The 17,225-nt window shown below is 50.1% G+C and overlaps 1 protein-coding gene across 1 annotated transcript in view; it reads right to left on the bottom strand.

Moving 5' to 3' along the window:
• Positions 1-17,225, bottom strand: part of VWA5B1 (von Willebrand factor A domain containing 5B1) — a 40,381-nt gene that overhangs the window by 1,890 nt on the left and 21,266 nt on the right. The window contains exons 12-20 of the mRNA XM_055332178.1: positions 14,468-14,651; positions 13,357-13,547; positions 9,615-9,816; positions 8,802-9,122; positions 6,028-6,165; positions 3,544-3,657; positions 1,177-1,251; positions 504-573; positions 110-227 (exon numbers count right to left, since the gene is read on the bottom strand). Of these exons, the coding sequence (XP_055188153.1) occupies positions 110-227; positions 504-573; positions 1,177-1,251; positions 3,544-3,657; positions 6,028-6,165; positions 8,802-9,122; positions 9,615-9,816; positions 13,357-13,547; positions 14,468-14,651 (1,413 nt within the window). The remainder of the gene's footprint in view (positions 1-109; positions 228-503; positions 574-1,176; positions 1,252-3,543; positions 3,658-6,027; positions 6,166-8,801; positions 9,123-9,614; positions 9,817-13,356; positions 13,548-14,467; positions 14,652-17,225) is intronic.

Below are 17,225 nucleotides of genomic sequence, written 5' to 3'. Positions count from 1 at the left end.
AAGGTCTAGATCTTCTTCCCTTTGCGAAGGGGGAGGGGTGGGCAGGAGGCTCATGGGAAGGCCCCACGGAGAGTGTTGGGGGCTGAGGCTTGGGGTCTGGGGCACTCACCAGCGGGACGTAGTCGAAGCTCTGGCTCCCCGGGGTTGACTCTGGAGCCTTGGTCAGTGGCTTGCTCAGGAAGCCCTTGGCTGCTTGACTCAGCAGCCGAGACTTGTTCAGATTGAGCCTGTGTGGGCGGAACCGGGGAAGAGTGGCCACAGCTGCCCCCGTGGGCGTCCCTGCTCATCCCATACCCCCCGGCACCCACTTGGCTGCCTCTGAAAGTCAGGGCCAGAAGGCCTGTGACAGATGGCCTCCTCCAACCTCCTCATTTGACAGTTGGGGAAACTGAGGCCCGGGAAGGTGGGGAGGCTTGCATGTCCTGAGTCATTCAGTAAGTTACAGGAATCGCTCCTGGAAAGCAGGTGGTGGATAGCCTGCCTCGGGTGGGGAGCCCACGTACCTGGATCCAAAGAGAGTCTCCGAGACCTTCAAGGAAGAAAGGGTATTGGTGGCCAGACTGCGCAGGGGACCTGGAGAGCCACAGAATGACAGTTGGGGCTTGACAATGACGCTGTCCCACTGCTCTCCGCCCAGCGGGGAAACAGAGACCCCGAGAGGGGCAGGGGCCTGCCTACATCCCTAGGGTCGGAGCTAACTGTGAGGCTGCGGGGCTGCTTTGACCTGTGCTGCAGGGAAGGGTGAACTGTCTGCCCATGTGTAAGAAACAGGCCTCCAAGTTTCCTTGGCTGGCGGCCGCTGGGTCTTCTGGAAGGCTGTCCGTGGGGGTGATGACAGCTTCACATCAGACCCCTCGTCCCTGAGCGGGGACAATGAGTTTCCTTCCCTGGCACATCGCTTGCTGGAGACTTGAAGCAGGGTGAGGTGGTGTAAGGGCCCTCAGCTGGGAGTCGGGAGGTCTGATTGTCACTAACTTGCTGTGACAAGTCACTTCACCTCTCTGAGTCTGTTTCCACGTCTTTAGATTAAGGATACCTTATGAATCTCACAGAAGGATGTTCTGAGGAATAAATGAACCACTGAGGACTCTGTTGGGCTAAGCCTCTCTCCTGGCCCAAGGATGCATCACCGCCACCATCTCAGTGAAGGACGGAGTTGGCCGCCTGCCCACTCACCTTCAGGAGCAGCATACTTGTCGCGGCCCGGGAACGTGGTCTCGCCAAAGGGTGCCGTGGGGCTTTCCTCCACATCTACGGCACACGAAGCCAGTGAGGCCCGAGCTCCCCGGCCCTCCCTTTCTTTCCTCTTATTCCCCCAAAGAGAGGGAGGGTCCGAGTTCATATGAGCTGGGGGGCGGGCTGCGAGAGCGAGGTCGGGGTTTGCACCCCTGCTTACGAGGGCCTTCATCTGCCAAAGATTGAACGCCATGGCTCCACCAGAAGAGTCAGGTAGGCCTGGGTTCGAATCCCGACTCCCCCATCCACCAGCGGCTGTGTGATCCCGGGAAAGTGACCCCCTTTATAAGTTTAGATTGCAAACCGGGGAAATGAGTAGGTCTCTCACAGTGTCGTTGTAGGGTTAGGGGAGATCATGCACACAGAGTACTTAGTGCCTGGCCCGATGTCAGTGCTCCCCAAGGCCCTGAGCTGCAGAGCCAGCTGGGACGTGGGAGCAGGTCAGGGGCCTGAGGGTCCGGGGAGAGGCGGGCATCAGCTCACTAGGTCTGTGCCTCACTGAGGGGCTCGTGCCAGCTCTCTGGGAGCCACCGTAACACGGCACCGACGTGTCAGAGGGCTCTGAGCAAACTAACTGCACATGGTTTGTTCAACGTGCAGAATCGGGGTGATCATCCTCACGATTATCACTTCCGGGGCTGGGCCCTGATGGGCAATATACCACAAGGGAAGAGTGCAAAATATGGAAAAGGCTTCCTGCGCAAATGTTGATCGAAGCCTTCGTCTCCCCCGAGACTGTCAGTGGCTCTGTGACTGCCCAGAAGCTCTGTTTGTCGCCGGGGGCTGGGGCGCAGGGCCACCGCGAATTAAGGACTGAACGCAGAGCCACTGAGGCAGCCGGGAGGCCAGTAGTGAACCTCATGGGCTCTGGAGCCAGGCACGGCCCCGGGTTCAGGTCTTGGCTCTACCGTGTATCTGCTGTGTGACAGTGAGTTAAGTCACTTAACACCTCTCTGGGCCTCGCTTTCCTCATCCACTGTGTCAGACGGTTGTGAGGAGTCACGGATGATTGGAACAGCGCCCAGCACAGAGAAAACCCGCAGGACGTGTTAGCTCTTATCATCCTTGGGGACCAAAAAGGCTTGGGATAGAATAAGAGTAGAAATCACACACACTTGGGTGTGAATCAGAGGTCAGTTGAAAAGAAAGGATTTGGGGCGCTTGGGTGACTCAGTCGGTTAAGGGTCTGACTGTTGGTTTTGGGTCTGGTCATGATCTCAGAATCGTGGGATGAGGCACTGGTTTAGTGGGGAGTCTGCTCAGGATTCTCATTCTCTCCTTCTGCCCCTCCCCACCCTGAAAATAAATAAATCAATCTTTAAAAACATTGGGATTTGTGATTTTGATGGAAGCCATGGGCCACCAAGAACTGAACCATGCAGAAATGAAAAGGGAGACAGAAATTTCTTCCAGACTGGAAGCCCAGCTTGGCTCAGGGGTTCCAGCAGCTCCCTTCCCCGCCTCAGTCTGGGAGGCTCTGAGGGACCAAAGAAGTGGCTGCGCTTTAAAATTCTGGACTTACACATTCTTCTACCCCTCACACACTTCTTTACCCCATGGATGTCTATGAGAACTTTCGAGGCCCCCTCAAGTAAAAAATTATGAGCTGGGTATCTGGCCTAGTGGCCACGTGGGACTTCTCATGTCTTTCCCAAGCGCGGAAGAAGGCAAGAGGCCCTCACGGAACATGAGAGGGCACGAAGGGAGGGGTTAGGACTGGTGCAGCAGTTAGGCTGTCTTTGGTGGGACCGAAAGGCACGCACACATTCAGGACACAGAGGGTTAAAGCTATCCCGAGAATGAGTGCCAGGCCACAAAAGGGTCCAATCCTGGAGGCCTCAGGACCCAAGCTATAAGCACAATGAAATCAGGCAAAGGCAGAAAGGAAGCTTTGGGAATCCTGAGAGAAGCAGATGGTGGGACCCAAGCAGATGGAGCTGCCTCTTTGCTCCTCGATTTTCCCCTTGTTTATTAGGTTTTCTGGCATTCGGTGCTGGGGAGGACTCAAGAGATCCGAGTCAGGGAACAGCCCCTGGGGTTGGCAGACTTTGAACGCACAGAGAGGCGGAGGGAGGGTGTGGGGGCGCGGGCTCCCTCCCGGCAGCTCTCTCCGCAAGGCTGCGCTAATGGTGGCATTTTTGGGCCACGCTGAGCCTCAGAGAGCCCGGGAGGCCTGGCCTCGCCCTGGCCCTGCAAGGACCCGGAGTGCAGACTCAGAGCCTGGCTTCCAGGGGGCCTTGGACACCAACCGGGGCCCAGGCTTCAGAACACGCCCGAGGCAGCTCTTACAGAGGTTCTGGAATTTGCCATCTCCCGCTGCCGAGTCTTCCCCAAGCAGGGTCTGAGACCGTCCGAAGCCAGCAGCGGGGCCCCTCCACTGGCGGGTCAGGACCTGAGAGTTGACCATCCGCCACGCAGCACCTTCAGGAGGACAAGGAGGAGGGGTCATATGGGTACAGTCGTGTCAGTCCTTTGTCCCTCCGCCAGGGCTGGCAGGAAGGACTCTGCCTGCAGTCGGTCACTTGTCCAGAGGCAGAACGACTTCGTACGAGGTGCGACCATGAGCTTTGGAGCCCCAAAGACCCGGGGCTCATCCCCATCTCTTAGGAGCTGGATGGGGTGCTAGCCACTCTGTGCCTCAGTTCCCTCATCTGGAAAATGAAGATAAGTACATGCTATTGCTGTACCTGAGATAATGCTCAGGAAGCAGCAGTGTTTTCTAGCTAGTTAAAAGGCTGGTTTTCTCAGGAACATCCCATTTTCCTTCTCTTCTAGTTTGTGGTCTCAGAGACTGAGGTCCCCTCCCACAGGGCAGGTCCCTGAAGTCCTAGGGCCTCACCAACGGGGGAGGGGATGGATAAAGAGAGATGAAGCTCTGGCACCCTCAAGTGTGTTTTGGGGAACCCCACTCTTGGAGAACACTGGTATGTAAACTATTCCTTAAAAAAAAAAAAAGCAAACAAAGAGTTCTAAGGAGAGGTAAGTTTGGAAGAAGCTGCAAACTCCAGTCGGTTCTCTGAGCCTCCTGATGTATACTAACATACTAAAGGCTCTGACAAGTTCCGCAATCAAGAAAAGTGTTGCGCTTCATTTTAACCCAGTGGTTCCTAAACGTATCTCCTAAGCTGGGACGTCCTAGTTTTGTGCTGAATGGCTGTGCACAGGACATGGAACTAGGGTTCGGGTTTCCTGGAACACACTTTAGGAAATACTGATCTGGGTCTTACGGAGCTGTGGGACTTAGGTTAAGACATAGGCCTGACCCTTCCAGGCTGTGGGCTATAGACACAAGGAGGGCGGTGGGAGATGGGCGGGGAGAAAGAGACATCCTGAATGTCATTCGGGATGACAAAGCCCAGTGAATGAGAATGCCCAGTGGAGCAACAGTCTGGGCTGCTGGCCAGAGCCTGAAATGAAAGCAACCCGCAGAGGGAACGGGTCGTTGATTATTTTGGTTCCACAGATAAAAACAGCAGGGGGAGGAGGGAGACAGGAGGACGGAGGAGAGGCACATTTTGTTTTCAACCATTCTTTTAGGAGGTCTGCTAAAAAAACAAAAAGGAAAGAAAAAAAAAAGGAGCTGCAGAGGATATGGCAATATGTAATTCAGGAAAGAAAAAGTACTTTTAGTTTCTGCACCTAGGAAAAGTATCGCCCCAAAAAACTTGAAACGTTCTCCAAAGGGAGAGTCTTTCCTTGCCTACAAGCCCGGCAGCGTTTGGAAAGACAAGCAGCCTGCAGTGTTGGTGAAAGCAGACCCTGGGAACCACCTCTGGGGCAGGGCCCTTTTGGCAAAATATGTGCCAATTGTAAATGAGGGGGCCTTTTGGTAGGCAATCTTACTTCTGAGAGTTAATTAACCCCTAGGACATAAGCAGACAGGGGCGTAACCATGTTCTTTGCACCATAATTTACAAGAATCAAAAGGGAGAATAAATTCAAGGTCTAGTGACAGGGAGGCTGGTGGAATTGGTTTGGATAAACCTTGAGAGGCAGTGGGAAGAACGGGGGTGGGGCACAGACTCCGGAGGGAGGCCACGGGATTCAAGGCCTGGCTCTGCCCCTCACTGCTGGGTGACCTCGGGCAAGTAACTTACCTCCCCTCCGCCTCTATCTTCCCATCTGTAAAATGGGGGTAATGATAGCATCCACTTTGCAGAGCCGTTTTGGGGATTAAGTCATTTGATAGAGATAAAGTGCTTTGGAACACTGTCTCATTGATGGTGAAATCAGAAAACACCGCAGCTATTAAGGTGTTGGTAGACCTTGACCTTCACGGAAAGATCTTTTCCACACCCCTGGGTTGTAAAACATAGCACATATTGGTATAATCCAATCCATGAAAAATGATCTGTCTTTTGATTTCTCGACATGTAGATATTCATAGAGAGAAGTCTGGAAGGATGGTCACACCAAGGAGGTGATTTGTGCTCATTTCTGGATGCCTGCCAATTCCAGGCACTTTTATTTATTTTATGTCTTTCTGTATTTTGGAATTTCCTACAGAGGACACACACATTGTCCCAATTGAAAAAATACAATAAAGTCACATTCATTTGGTGGGGAAAAGAGGGGTGGGGTACCTTTTCATTGCCTTCTGCAGAGCTGCGGGATGGGGATTCATGTACCCACCACCCTATGGGGACGGAATCATCGGCCAGAGGCCTTTTTGCTTCTAAGCCATTCCTTGTACCCTTCTCTGCGGGTTTGTGCTCCTTTGTGCCCCAGTTCCCCTCTGCCAGCCAAGGTAGAGGGAGCCATTTGGCCCTCAAAAGTGCATATCTGCCTTACCAGAGTTGGGGTACCCCACCACGGTGGGCAGGTACCGGCTCTTGCTCATGTCCACAGGCACGAAGGCTGTATACTTGCTGATGACGTTGCAGGCTTTGCTGGTGTGCACAGCGTTTACCTGGTAGCGGCGGCTGGACCCTGCGGAGGGAGAAGCTGGGGGTCAGTGTAGGGCCTCGCTGACACAGAAGTTGTGCAAGCGGAAAGAAGGGCTAGACCAGTAGTCCCCATCTTTGAGATTACATAAAAGCCCTTAAGGTCAAGGGGTTTGCCCACTTGCCAATTAAGGACCTCAGCTCCTGCCCCCAAGATTATTAATCTCCATCATCACTTCATAAGATAAGGACGTTTTACTTTATTTATTTATTTATTTATTTATTTATTTATTTATTTATTTATAGAGAGAGTGACAGCGAGAGTGAGAGAAAGAGAGAGAGCCCTAGTGGGGGGTGGGGGGGAGGAGCAGAAGGAGAGGGAGAAGCAGACCATTGGCTGAGCAAGAAGCCTTACAGGGGTCTTGACCCTGGGACTCTGAGATCATGACCTGAGCTGAAGGCAGATGCTTAACTGCTTAACCGACTGAGCCACCCAGTTGCCCCTAAAATAAGGATATTTTAATATAAATGAGCTAAGACATCTAGGACAAAAAGACAGTTACACCCCTTAAGTAACTTGAGTGTTATGAAAAACATCCTCTAGGGGCCCCTGGTGGCTCAGTCAGTGGAGCATGCTGCCTTTGGTCTTGCGGTTGTGAGTTCCAGCCCCACATTGGGTGTAGAGATTACTTAAAAATAAAATCTTAAAAAAAAAAACCCAAAACCTCTATGTCACCTCTATGTGTTCTCTATTTTCATTTTGCAGCTATCTGATAGAAACATTGCTGCAGGGCAGCCCAAGTGGCTCAGTGGCTTAACGCTGCCTTCAGCCTGGGGAATGATCCTGGAGACCCGGGATCGAGTCCCACATCAGGCTCCCTGCATGGAGCCTGCTTCTCCCTCTGCCTGTGTCTCTGCATCTCTCTCTCTGTGTCTCTAAAAATAAATAAAATGTTTTAAAAAAATAAAACAAGAAAACACTGCTGCAGGATTGCACAGGTTCCCTGGCTGAGTGGGGACCACTGGTCCGGCCCACTGGGACAATCTTGCAGAGAAGATTGAAAACCTGAGAGGGAGAGTGGAGAACGCAGGGTCACACGGAGTTAGTAAGGGTCCTGGGATCAGAACTTCGGATGATCTGACCCCAAAGCCCAAGCTCTTCCCTCGGAACAGGTGAGCAGTCTCTGTGGTTCACTGCCTCCAGAGGGCTGTGTGAGGAGGCAAGGAGGTGAAGGAGGTACAAGGGCTTTGTAAACTGTAAGGTGAGGTGCTCATTGAAAAAAAATTATGTATTATACAGAAGTACAAATAATGTAAAAATATAGGCAATATGTTATTATATAAACATAGCACAAAGTTAGGACAAATAGTTGTCTCTATTTATACTTATACCAATCTATTTTCCAAGTGTGCACCATCGTGATGTCAGGAGTCACTGTCTTAGGAAAAGAAAGTTTGCCCCCAATGTTATAGGATTTCTTGGATCCCTGTATTTTTTAAAAGATTATTTACTTATTTATTTGACACACAGAGAGAAAATGCACAAGTAGACGGAGCAGCAGAGGGAGAGGGAGAAGCCCGTTCTCGGCAGAGCAGGGAGGCCACTGGGATCGTGACATAAGCTGAAGGCACACGCTTAACCTACTGAGCCATCCACGTGCCCCTTGAACCCCTGTATTTAACAGCACTTAGGACAAATGCACTCAATGGATTGTGTGTATGGTTATTTGATTCGTGTCAGCTTCCCCGCTAGTCCGCATCGTAAGTTAGGGTGGGAATTGTGAAGGTCACTGCACCGTTCAGCCTCGAGCCTGGCCCCAAATGATCCAAAATCGATAAATGGTGTTGATGAGTGCGTGGACCAACTGGGTCTAGTGGGTTCCTAAGAAGGTGTGGTCCCCGGGGAGCAGGTCCCCTGGGATTAGGGCTGGCCCCATTGTTCTGTCTCTGGAGCCCTACAGGGGGCGCTGTAAAGAGAAGCCCAGGGAAGTGAGAAGGAATGCGGGACAGCAGCAGAGGGGAAAAAGGAAAAAGAGGAGAGGACAGATCACCGGATCCCGGGTCGGGGTGGGAGCGCTGGAGGAGCTCAGGGCTGGCGCGGGAGGCGGCTGGGGGCTGGGGGCTGATCAAGGAAGGGATGGAGCCCTGGAGTGTGTGTGTGTGTGTGTGTGTGTGTGTGTGTGTGTGTGTGTAGGGGGGAGGTGGAAGGTGCGCAGAGGGGAGGCACCAGGAGGCAGCGGTGGGAGAGGAGAGGTGGAGCACTAGACAATGGCAAGGCTGTGGGAAGAAGGAAGTTGCGGAAGCCAGGGGAGGAGTGATCACAGGTGGGGGGCCTGGAGGGGGATGGGGCCTTTGGCGGGGCGGGGAGGTGGGGACGGAACCCCGGGGCGGGGAGAAGGGAGAGACGTGGTGGGGGGAGTGGGACGGGGCGTTGGGCGGGGCTGCGAGGAGGGGGCGGGGCCAGCTGTGAAGGGGGCGGGGTCCAGGGAAGGAGAGGGATAGGCCGAGGGCGGGGCTGTGGTGAGGGGGCGGGGCCAAGGGAGGAGTGGGATGGGCCTAGGGCGGGGCTGTGAGGAGGGGGGCGGGGCCAAGGGAGGAGTGGGGTGGGCCGGGGGCGGGGCTGTGGGGAGGGGCTCCGGGAGGCGGTCGGGAAGATGCTGGCAGGCAGGCCAGGGAGCTCACCTTGCTCGATCTCGCTCTCGCGCTCCGCCAGCTGCTCAAAGTCCCGGATGATAGCGCGGGCCGCCAGGTGGTGGAAGGTCTCGCTCCACAGGTCGGCGTCGTGTGCCCCTCCCCGCTCCGGGCCGGGGGGCCCCAACTCAAAGGTCACTTCCCACTGCAAACGTTGGCTGTCGCGCAAGCCCTTGACCACGGCCTTGCCCAGCACCGGGCCTGGGGTGGGCGGCCTGCCGGGGTTGATGCGCTCCTCGGACTCAGCCCCGGCCGGGGGCTCCCAGTCCGAGGACGTCTCCATCTCGTAAGTGGAAGGGTGGTGGGACGGCTCTGCGGGCAGAGGGACAACCAGGCCATGCTCTGAGCTGGGGCACAGAAGGTCAACCCCCAGGGACGTCGTTCCTCCCTAGGGCGCAGACATCCCAAGCAAATACAGTCTTCTTACCCCCACCCTCCACCTCAAGGAACACAGGAATCCTTCCCTAGGGCAACTGGATGGTATGCACCTGTCCCCCAAATGGGACAGACCCACCTCCCAGGAATCCAGTACCTGGTGGCCAGATAGGGTGGGGTGGGGACACTTGGGCGGGGAAGAGTGCAGCCACGGGGACATCTGGGAGCCTCACAGCCAGCCCAAGGGCCAGATTGAGGAGGGAAAAGTGGGATTGGTGAAGTTCTCTGGCAGGGATGAGCAACAGCCTTTCCATCCCCACCAGGGGCCCAGATGAAGGCATTTGCCCTCCGTCCTATCGTCTGAAGCTGGGCCACAGGGGAGATTTCCTCCCTGTCCCCAGTCAGGCCCTAGACCCTGTGGGCACTTACCCAGGTCCCCGGGGCTACGGCTGTCTGAGGCAGGCTTCAGGTTAGACCCAAGATCCAGCTCTTTCATGGGGTTCCAGGTGTGGGTCTCTTGGCTGGAGGCCAGGCTGGGCTGGCAGCCTTGGGGCAGCAGAGAGGGCCTGCGGGCCCCTGAGCCCCGGAGTTTGGGGCCCTGGCTCAGATCCGGACCACTGTTCAACAAGGGCTAGGAGTGCAGGAGGGAAGGGAGGAGGCTGAGCTCCTGGTGGCTGTCCCCTTCCCTGCACCCCTAGCCACAGCACTTTTCCTGGGCACCCCAGGTCCTTCTAAAGTACCCAAGGACACATAAACTACTGTCCACTACCCCTGAGAAACATCAACACAAATAATCCCAAAGCATGGATAAAGTCCAAACCATGGAAAAATCACATACCATGGATAATATTCTAAACCCACTTTTCTGTCATAAAGTTGAAAACTTTGTATGTTGGGAGGAGGCTAAAATTATCAGCCTTTTCCTTATGTCTTCTCATATGTCATGCTTAAAAGGTCTTTCCCACTCAAAAAAAAATTCTAGAATTTTTTTGATTTATTTTTGTTTGCCTAAATCTTTGATTCACATGAAATTTATTTTGGTATAAAGAAATAGGAACCTTTTCCTTGATTTTTCTGAGTAGTACAGATCTCAACACCATTTATTAAATATGAGTCATTTATTGAGTTTCTAGGGTTTATTGATTCCCTACCTTTATCCTATCAGAGCTCTCATGTACATTGGTTTTATTTCTGGACCTTCTCTTCTGTGTTGTGGGTTTAATCTGTCTATTCTTGTGCTGGTACAAAAAACACCAAAAGGCAAGGAATAAACTGGGAAATACATCTGCAACATGCATGACAAAGATCATCTTCAAGAAAAAGCTCTTACAAATCACTGGGGTAGGGGGGCAGAGGTAAACTTTGAGTTCAGGGCATCTATAGTTGACTCACAGAAAAAGTATCCAATAAATAAAATTCATAAAAGTATGAATAAATGTTCTTTCTCGTGAGCATTGCTCTAAAGTAAGTTATATGATTTTTTTCCATCTTCCAGATTGGCAAATATTTATACGTTTGCTGACACCCATTGTGGCCAGTGGGGAGACAGGATCTGCCTCATGGACTGTTGATGGGAGTGTGACCTGATGCACACCTGTAGGAGGACACTTTAGCAGTCTGCTATAAACACTAAATGTGTACATGTTCCTTTGACCTAGTGATTCCATTTTTAGACGTTCTGGGGAAATGCACAAGCATGCAAATATCTATGTGCACATACTGTCGATTTGTTGCAGCATTTTTTGTAAAATTGAATATCTGGACACTTTCAAAATGCGCCCCAATAGGGGTTGACAAATAAGTTAGGGTAGATCCACACAACGGAATGCCGCACAACAAACACTGAAATGAAAGAGGCAGATTTCTTTATATCAGTGTGGGAAGATGTCCAAGATCAAACATATTTTTAAAAAGTAAATTGCAACCATTCTGCATTTTGATTGTGGAGATAGCTACATGACTCTGCGTTTGTCAAGACCCACAGAACTGTTCACCAAAAGAGGAATTTTACTGTATGCCAAAAAAAATGAATTAAAACGACATTAAAAGACTGCATTGGAGATTTGCTTTTGGATTTTGGAGATATCTAATAATAATTGGATATAATTGGAGATTTGTATTGTGATTATTCAAAGCATATATGTATGTTGCATGTGTGTGTTTGTAGTATTTATGGAAGGAAACACTGAAAATCAGTGGGTTTGGGCAAGGGAAGGGGTATATTTTTACTTTATACCTGCCTGAACTGTTTGAGGGTTTTCATTGCAAACTCTATGTATTACTTCTGTAATTAAAGAATATTAAACTAATTAAAAATGAATATTGTGCCTCCAGGAACACATATGCTTGGTAGGGGGAGGGGATGGGCCGGACAAAGGCACTTGCAAGGTGAAACAGAAAAAGTGCCTCTTAGGTTTTCAGGTTGACAGTTAAGCATCGAGGCCTTCTCAACTCTATCAAGTATTTACTGGGAAGAGGATTGTGCATCTCCATTAGATGGGGGCTCCTTTAGGGCAGGGGCTGGGGTCCTCCTTCCTGTCTCCTCTGGGCCTGAAGCCCCAGAGATGGTACAAGGGTGTGGGAGAAGAAAGGGACTAGTCACTGGTAGGACGGCCTCCGTAGGAGTTGGTACCCAGCCAAGGCTGCTGCATCCCAAGGGATCCTTAATCCCTGTCTCCCATCAGAGACTGGGATTCCCCTCACCCCTGCCCCACCATCACCACCACACTGAGAAGCAGATGCTGCTAGTTTCCATGGCAACAGATTAGTCTAAGATTCAGGCCTTCACCCAGCCAGAGGCTGCAGGGAGGGTATACATGTGTGTGCGTGCATTGCATGTGTGTGCATCTGTACAAGTGTGTTGGGGAGAATAAGACTGGAGAAGCTGAGCAGGGGATCAGGGAGACATGAGCAAAGATGGGCCAGAAGCAAGCAGGAGAGAACAGATGCTAAGCTGCCCAGAGCTCTCACCAAGTAGAGTTGCATTTAAAGGACACTGCTGTATCTACCAGGTCCTGCACCAGGCCTTTCACCTCCTATCAGCCTTTGCCTGCAAGTCTTCCACTCACATTGGTTCCCGATCAATAGCTGCTGATGACAATTAGCTCAATCAGCTCTACAAACTACTCTCCCTATTTCAGAGATGGGGAAGTTGGGGCTCAGAGAGGGCCCCATGTTTGAGGAGCAGAGCCCACCTGACTCTATGGTCAGTGTCTTCCAACTGCATCAAGTGATCCCTGGCTATGCATAGAGAGGGGCCTGGGGACAAGGCGGCAATATCTCCGCCCTTTGGGAGTGTAAGAGCTTAGGAGAGGTGGGGAGGGATGGTGGTGGTGGGTGGGAGTGGGAGAGTGAAAGGCTGTTTTTATGAAACCCTGACTTACAATGACAAAGCTACATGAAGCCCATTCTTGAAAAAATGGGAGAAGGTATGCAGATAATAACAACCACCGACTTGGTTTAAGACAGTGTTTCTCCATCTGGTGATCTTACCTTCTTCCCCAGGGGAATTTGGTAATGAATGCGGGCAGTTCTGGTTATCATGGTTGATATAGGCCAGGAATGCGGCCGAACATTCTACAAATACACAGGACAGCCCTTACCACAAAGAATTGTCAATAGTGCTGAGGCTGAGAAACTCTGGTCTAGCTGAACAGTGGGTGACTGGTCCTGTTCTGGCTCTAACTCTGAGATGATCTCTGCCTGGAGTGAATGTACAACCCTTGGGATTTAGAGAAAGTGCAGTGTGAGGGAGGAGGGAAGCGAGGGCTTTGCAGGCACAGGGTCCTCGGTTGCAATCCCCTGACTGGCTGTGTGACCCTGGATAAGCCACTTTACCTTTCTGGCCCTCAGTTTCCACATCTATACAGAGTCGGGGTGGCCAGCTCCCCACTCCTGCCTCTCCCAGAGTGCTATAAAATCAAATGAGTGTAGCTGAGGATGCTCTTTGCCAGCTGGGAAGTGTGGTGTACAGAGAATGGGTGATGTCACTGGCCACTAGGTACCATTATTAGAAAGGGGGTCACGCAGATGAAGATCTAGAAAAATGAGGAGGAAGATTCTCATTTTGTGGTATTAGTAGTAGACAGGCTCCATCCTTGTGGCCAAAGCAGGACACAGTTCTCTCCCCATCTATGGTCTCCCCCAGCTCCAACCTGCTCTTCTTAGGTACCTGCAAATCAATCTGCCACCACGGGGCATCTGTGCTGGTCTGGTTGGTGAGGTCCTGCAGCTTGGCTTTCCGAAGTGGGTATCTCCTGGCAGGCACTGTGGGATCACTGGCTGTGGGGGCCCTTGGGGAGGGCTTGTGGTTGGTGATCTGGTTGGTGCTATATGCCCGTCGTCGCTGGGAGAAGTCTAGACCTGGGTAGGGTGGTGACAGGGGAGAGGGTAGAGAACAGTGGGGAAATAGGGAGGGGCCTGTATGCTCCTTTCCTGCTTGGAAACTTCTTGCATCATCCCGCTGCTTGCCCGCTGAAATATCTGTAGGTGTCTCACCTCACCTGGCGTTCCAAGCCTTACCTAATCCACCTGCCCAACTACTGTCCTTTTTCAATGTACTATGTGCTTCTTTTTCTTTTTTTTAAATAATAAATTTATTTTTTATTGGTGTTCAATTTGCCAACATACAGAGTTTTTTCAATGTACTATGTGCTCCAAACATACCAGATAATCAATTGTGTGTGTGTTTTCTAGGGGTCACACTTGTACATCTTTGCTCAGCCAGTTTCTGTTGCCTGGAATCTCCTCCCTCCTTCCTATTCTGAGAATCGGTGCCCTCATTGTGTCTCTGTTGATATCTTCTACCAGTGTGTCTTTCCTTGGGACCCTGTAGCTTATTAAACTTTCCCGTGGCCCCTGTCACTCTGCTTCTATCAGAGTTAGGGCCAGTTGTATCTCTTCCACTAGGCAGAAAGCTTCTGAAGGACAAGAGTCCGTGTTTGGGTCATCTTTGCTTCCCATGCTGTGTTCAATACTCAGCCTTCGCAGATGATCAATACGTGCCCTCCGAATGGAAATTATTAGCAGGCCCTAGATGCAACTGCTCTAGACCTGTCTGTACCCTCTCTCTTTCAAGTTTTGTGAGCTTAGCCAAATTGCTTAAAGTCTCCAAGCCTCAGTTTCATCACCTGTAAAATAGGTAGACTAGGACCCATCTCTACCTTTGCTAACTATTCCGTCAGATTGTATAAAGTGTTTAGCACATAGTAAGTGCTCAGTAAAATGTAGCAAGACTGGCCTCCTCGGAAGAGAGAGTGAAGCACAAGGAGCAGTGGACTAACCAGGATTAGTGGTGGAGTCTCTGGTGGATGGCTGGGCATCTTTGGGCTGCCTCAGGTTGAAGTGTTCCCCCATGCTCTTGGCACAGTTTCTGCTGTCTGGGCTGGGCCCCTCATCCTGGGAGTGGTAGAAAACGGAGCTGCTGGAACCCTGAGAGTGCAGCATGCTGTATCGTCTCTTCTTGTCCTGGAGGGAGGGAGACAAAAGAGAGCTGGGAGTGGGGCTGGATGTCAGATAGAACATCTGCAGGGCAGCGAGGGGTGTGACAGGAGGTGGTGGACATTCCACCTTTGAGGATCTGGACTAACAGGAAGGCTTTCTGCTTGCTTGAGTAATTTAGACAGACTTCTGTTTAAGAGACGGTGAATGGGGGATCCCTGGGTGGTGCAGCGGTTTGGCGCCTGCCTTTGGCCCAGGGCGCGATCCTGGAGACCCGGGATCGAGTCCCACATCGGGCTCCCAGTGCATGGAGCCTGCTTCTCCCTCTGCCTGTGTCTCTGCCTCTCTCTCTCTCTGTGACTATCATAAATAAATAAAAATTAAAAAAAATAAAGAGACAGTGAATGGAGCTGACTTCATAACATTTATATTGTTTATATTTTTAATTATCTTCTTTACTTAAAAAAATTTTAACGTAATTCTAAATGCCGTTATGTCTCCAAATAGGTAACCAAAATTAACAAAATGAACCATCTGTTCCTTCCATTCCGTTCTCCATGATATAAACATATATATAAAACATAAGGGCTTTGGGTAATTTTTATTTTACAAGAGCTGGACTATATTACTTGCATTTATCAGTATCTTGAATTTCGCACTTAAAACATCTTGGAAATCCTGCATATCAACTCTTCTTTTTAACTTTTGACTGAACAACATTCAACCACTCCTTATTTTTAAGCATTTGCGTTGTGGCTATTTATTTTTGCACCATAAAAAAAATTGCTACAGTGAATCTTTGGACATAAATCCATTACATCACTTTTATTTCTCTGTGTTAGGTTCTGAGGAGGGATTTCTGGGCTGAAAAGTCATGTTTTTCTAATTCCATTAGTTATTTCTGGATTGCTTTCCGGGGGGCAAGTCATATTTACACCACAATATGCAAGGGTACCCTTCCCCAACAGCTTTGCTAGTAGCAGGAGAAAACTTTGCCAGTCTCATGGGTGAGGAAAGGAGAAGGCATTTATTTGCTGATTCCTTCCAGTGGTAGGGTCTGTTGATGATCTGCTGCCTCTAAGACTCCCAGGAAGGGTCTAGATTATTCAAAGACTGACTAACATTCTGTTTAGCATCTTCTCCCTGCGTTTGAATGCCCCATTCTCCATAACACATTAACCATTACCCTGACCATGATTCTTAGAATACTCCATAATATTCTAAAATCTGGAGATATCACACAAAATTCTGACATCTCCTGCAAGATTGAAAACACATGTAACACAGAGCCCACATTCCTGCATGGAAAGTTTGTTAGAGCTGCGTAGGGGCCACTCAGTTTAGATGGGTGTGTGCTATCCTGTTGGCCATATTCCTTACTGCTCTTATGACCTGTCTATGGATTCTGTGACAACTGCTATCCCTCATGGCATTTTCCCCTTTTATTTTTAGAAGTCCATCTCATTCATTTTATACCTGCCCAATCTCTCTAGGCAATGAGTTTGTGACCCCTGCTTAAAAATAAAACAAGATGACAAATCCTTCAAGCAGAAGTAGAGACTCTCACTAAAGAGGAAGGATGGGGAAAATCTCAGGCAATCTCCCACATTTTAGCATGAATTCCACCTTCCTTTGAGAAGTTCCTCACTTTTATCTCACTCCTGTCACCACATACAAGAGAATTATCCATGTAAATAAAACACAAATTCATCTGAGGAGACGTGACCCAAATAGAGTGTTTGAGGAAAGAAACCTGAGTGCAGTTGTTCTGAACTGAATTGTTTATCAAAATCACTTTGGGGAGATTATGTAAAATACAGGCTCCTGGGCCTTACCCTCAAGGACTTTATTCAGTAGACCAGGATTGGAGCTTAGGCTCTGCGTTTATTTTTTTAAATTATTTTTTAAATTTAATTTACTTTACTCTAAGTTTATTAACATACAGGTATTATTAATTTCAGAAGAGCTCAGTGACTTTGCATTTTATTTTATATATTTTTTCATTTTTAAAAGATTTTATTTATTTATTCATGAGAGACACAGAGAGAGAGACGCAGAGACATAGGTGAGGGAGAAGCAGGCTCCCTGCGGAAGCCTGACGTGGGACTCGATCCTGGGACTCCGGGATCACGCCCGGAGCCACACCACTAAGCCACCCAGGTGTCCCTATTTTTATTTTTAAAAAAGGTTTATTTATTTATTTGAGAGAGAGAGAGAGAGAGAGAGAGAGAGAGAGAGAGAAAGAACAAGCTGGAAGAGGGGCAGAGGGAGAGAGAGAGAATCCTGGGGCAGACTCCCTGCTGAACGCAGAGCCCTACTCAGTATTGAGATTGAGGCCTGAGCCAAAATCAAGAGTTACCCGCTTAACACACTGAGCTACCCAGGTGTCCCTTGGGCTTTGCATTTTAAACACGTTCCCCCAATTTTCCTGCTGTAGGCGATCTTAAGAACCACATATTGTGATGATAGCATTTATCCAAGCAGTGTCACCGTGACCACATGCCCATGGCCTGGCAACCATACCCCCCATAACTGTAAAACTAGATCCAATTAATTCCTAGCAATTAATAGTGTTTCCAGCTGAGGATGGCTTTGTGGGCA

This window comes from Nyctereutes procyonoides, unplaced genomic scaffold (assembly GCF_905146905.1).
Source record: "Nyctereutes procyonoides isolate TBG_1078 unplaced genomic scaffold, NYPRO_anot_genome, whole genome shotgun sequence".
NCBI lineage: Eukaryota > Metazoa > Chordata > Mammalia > Carnivora > Canidae > Nyctereutes > Nyctereutes procyonoides.
This window is presented reverse-complemented; position numbering and strand designations above follow the sequence as displayed.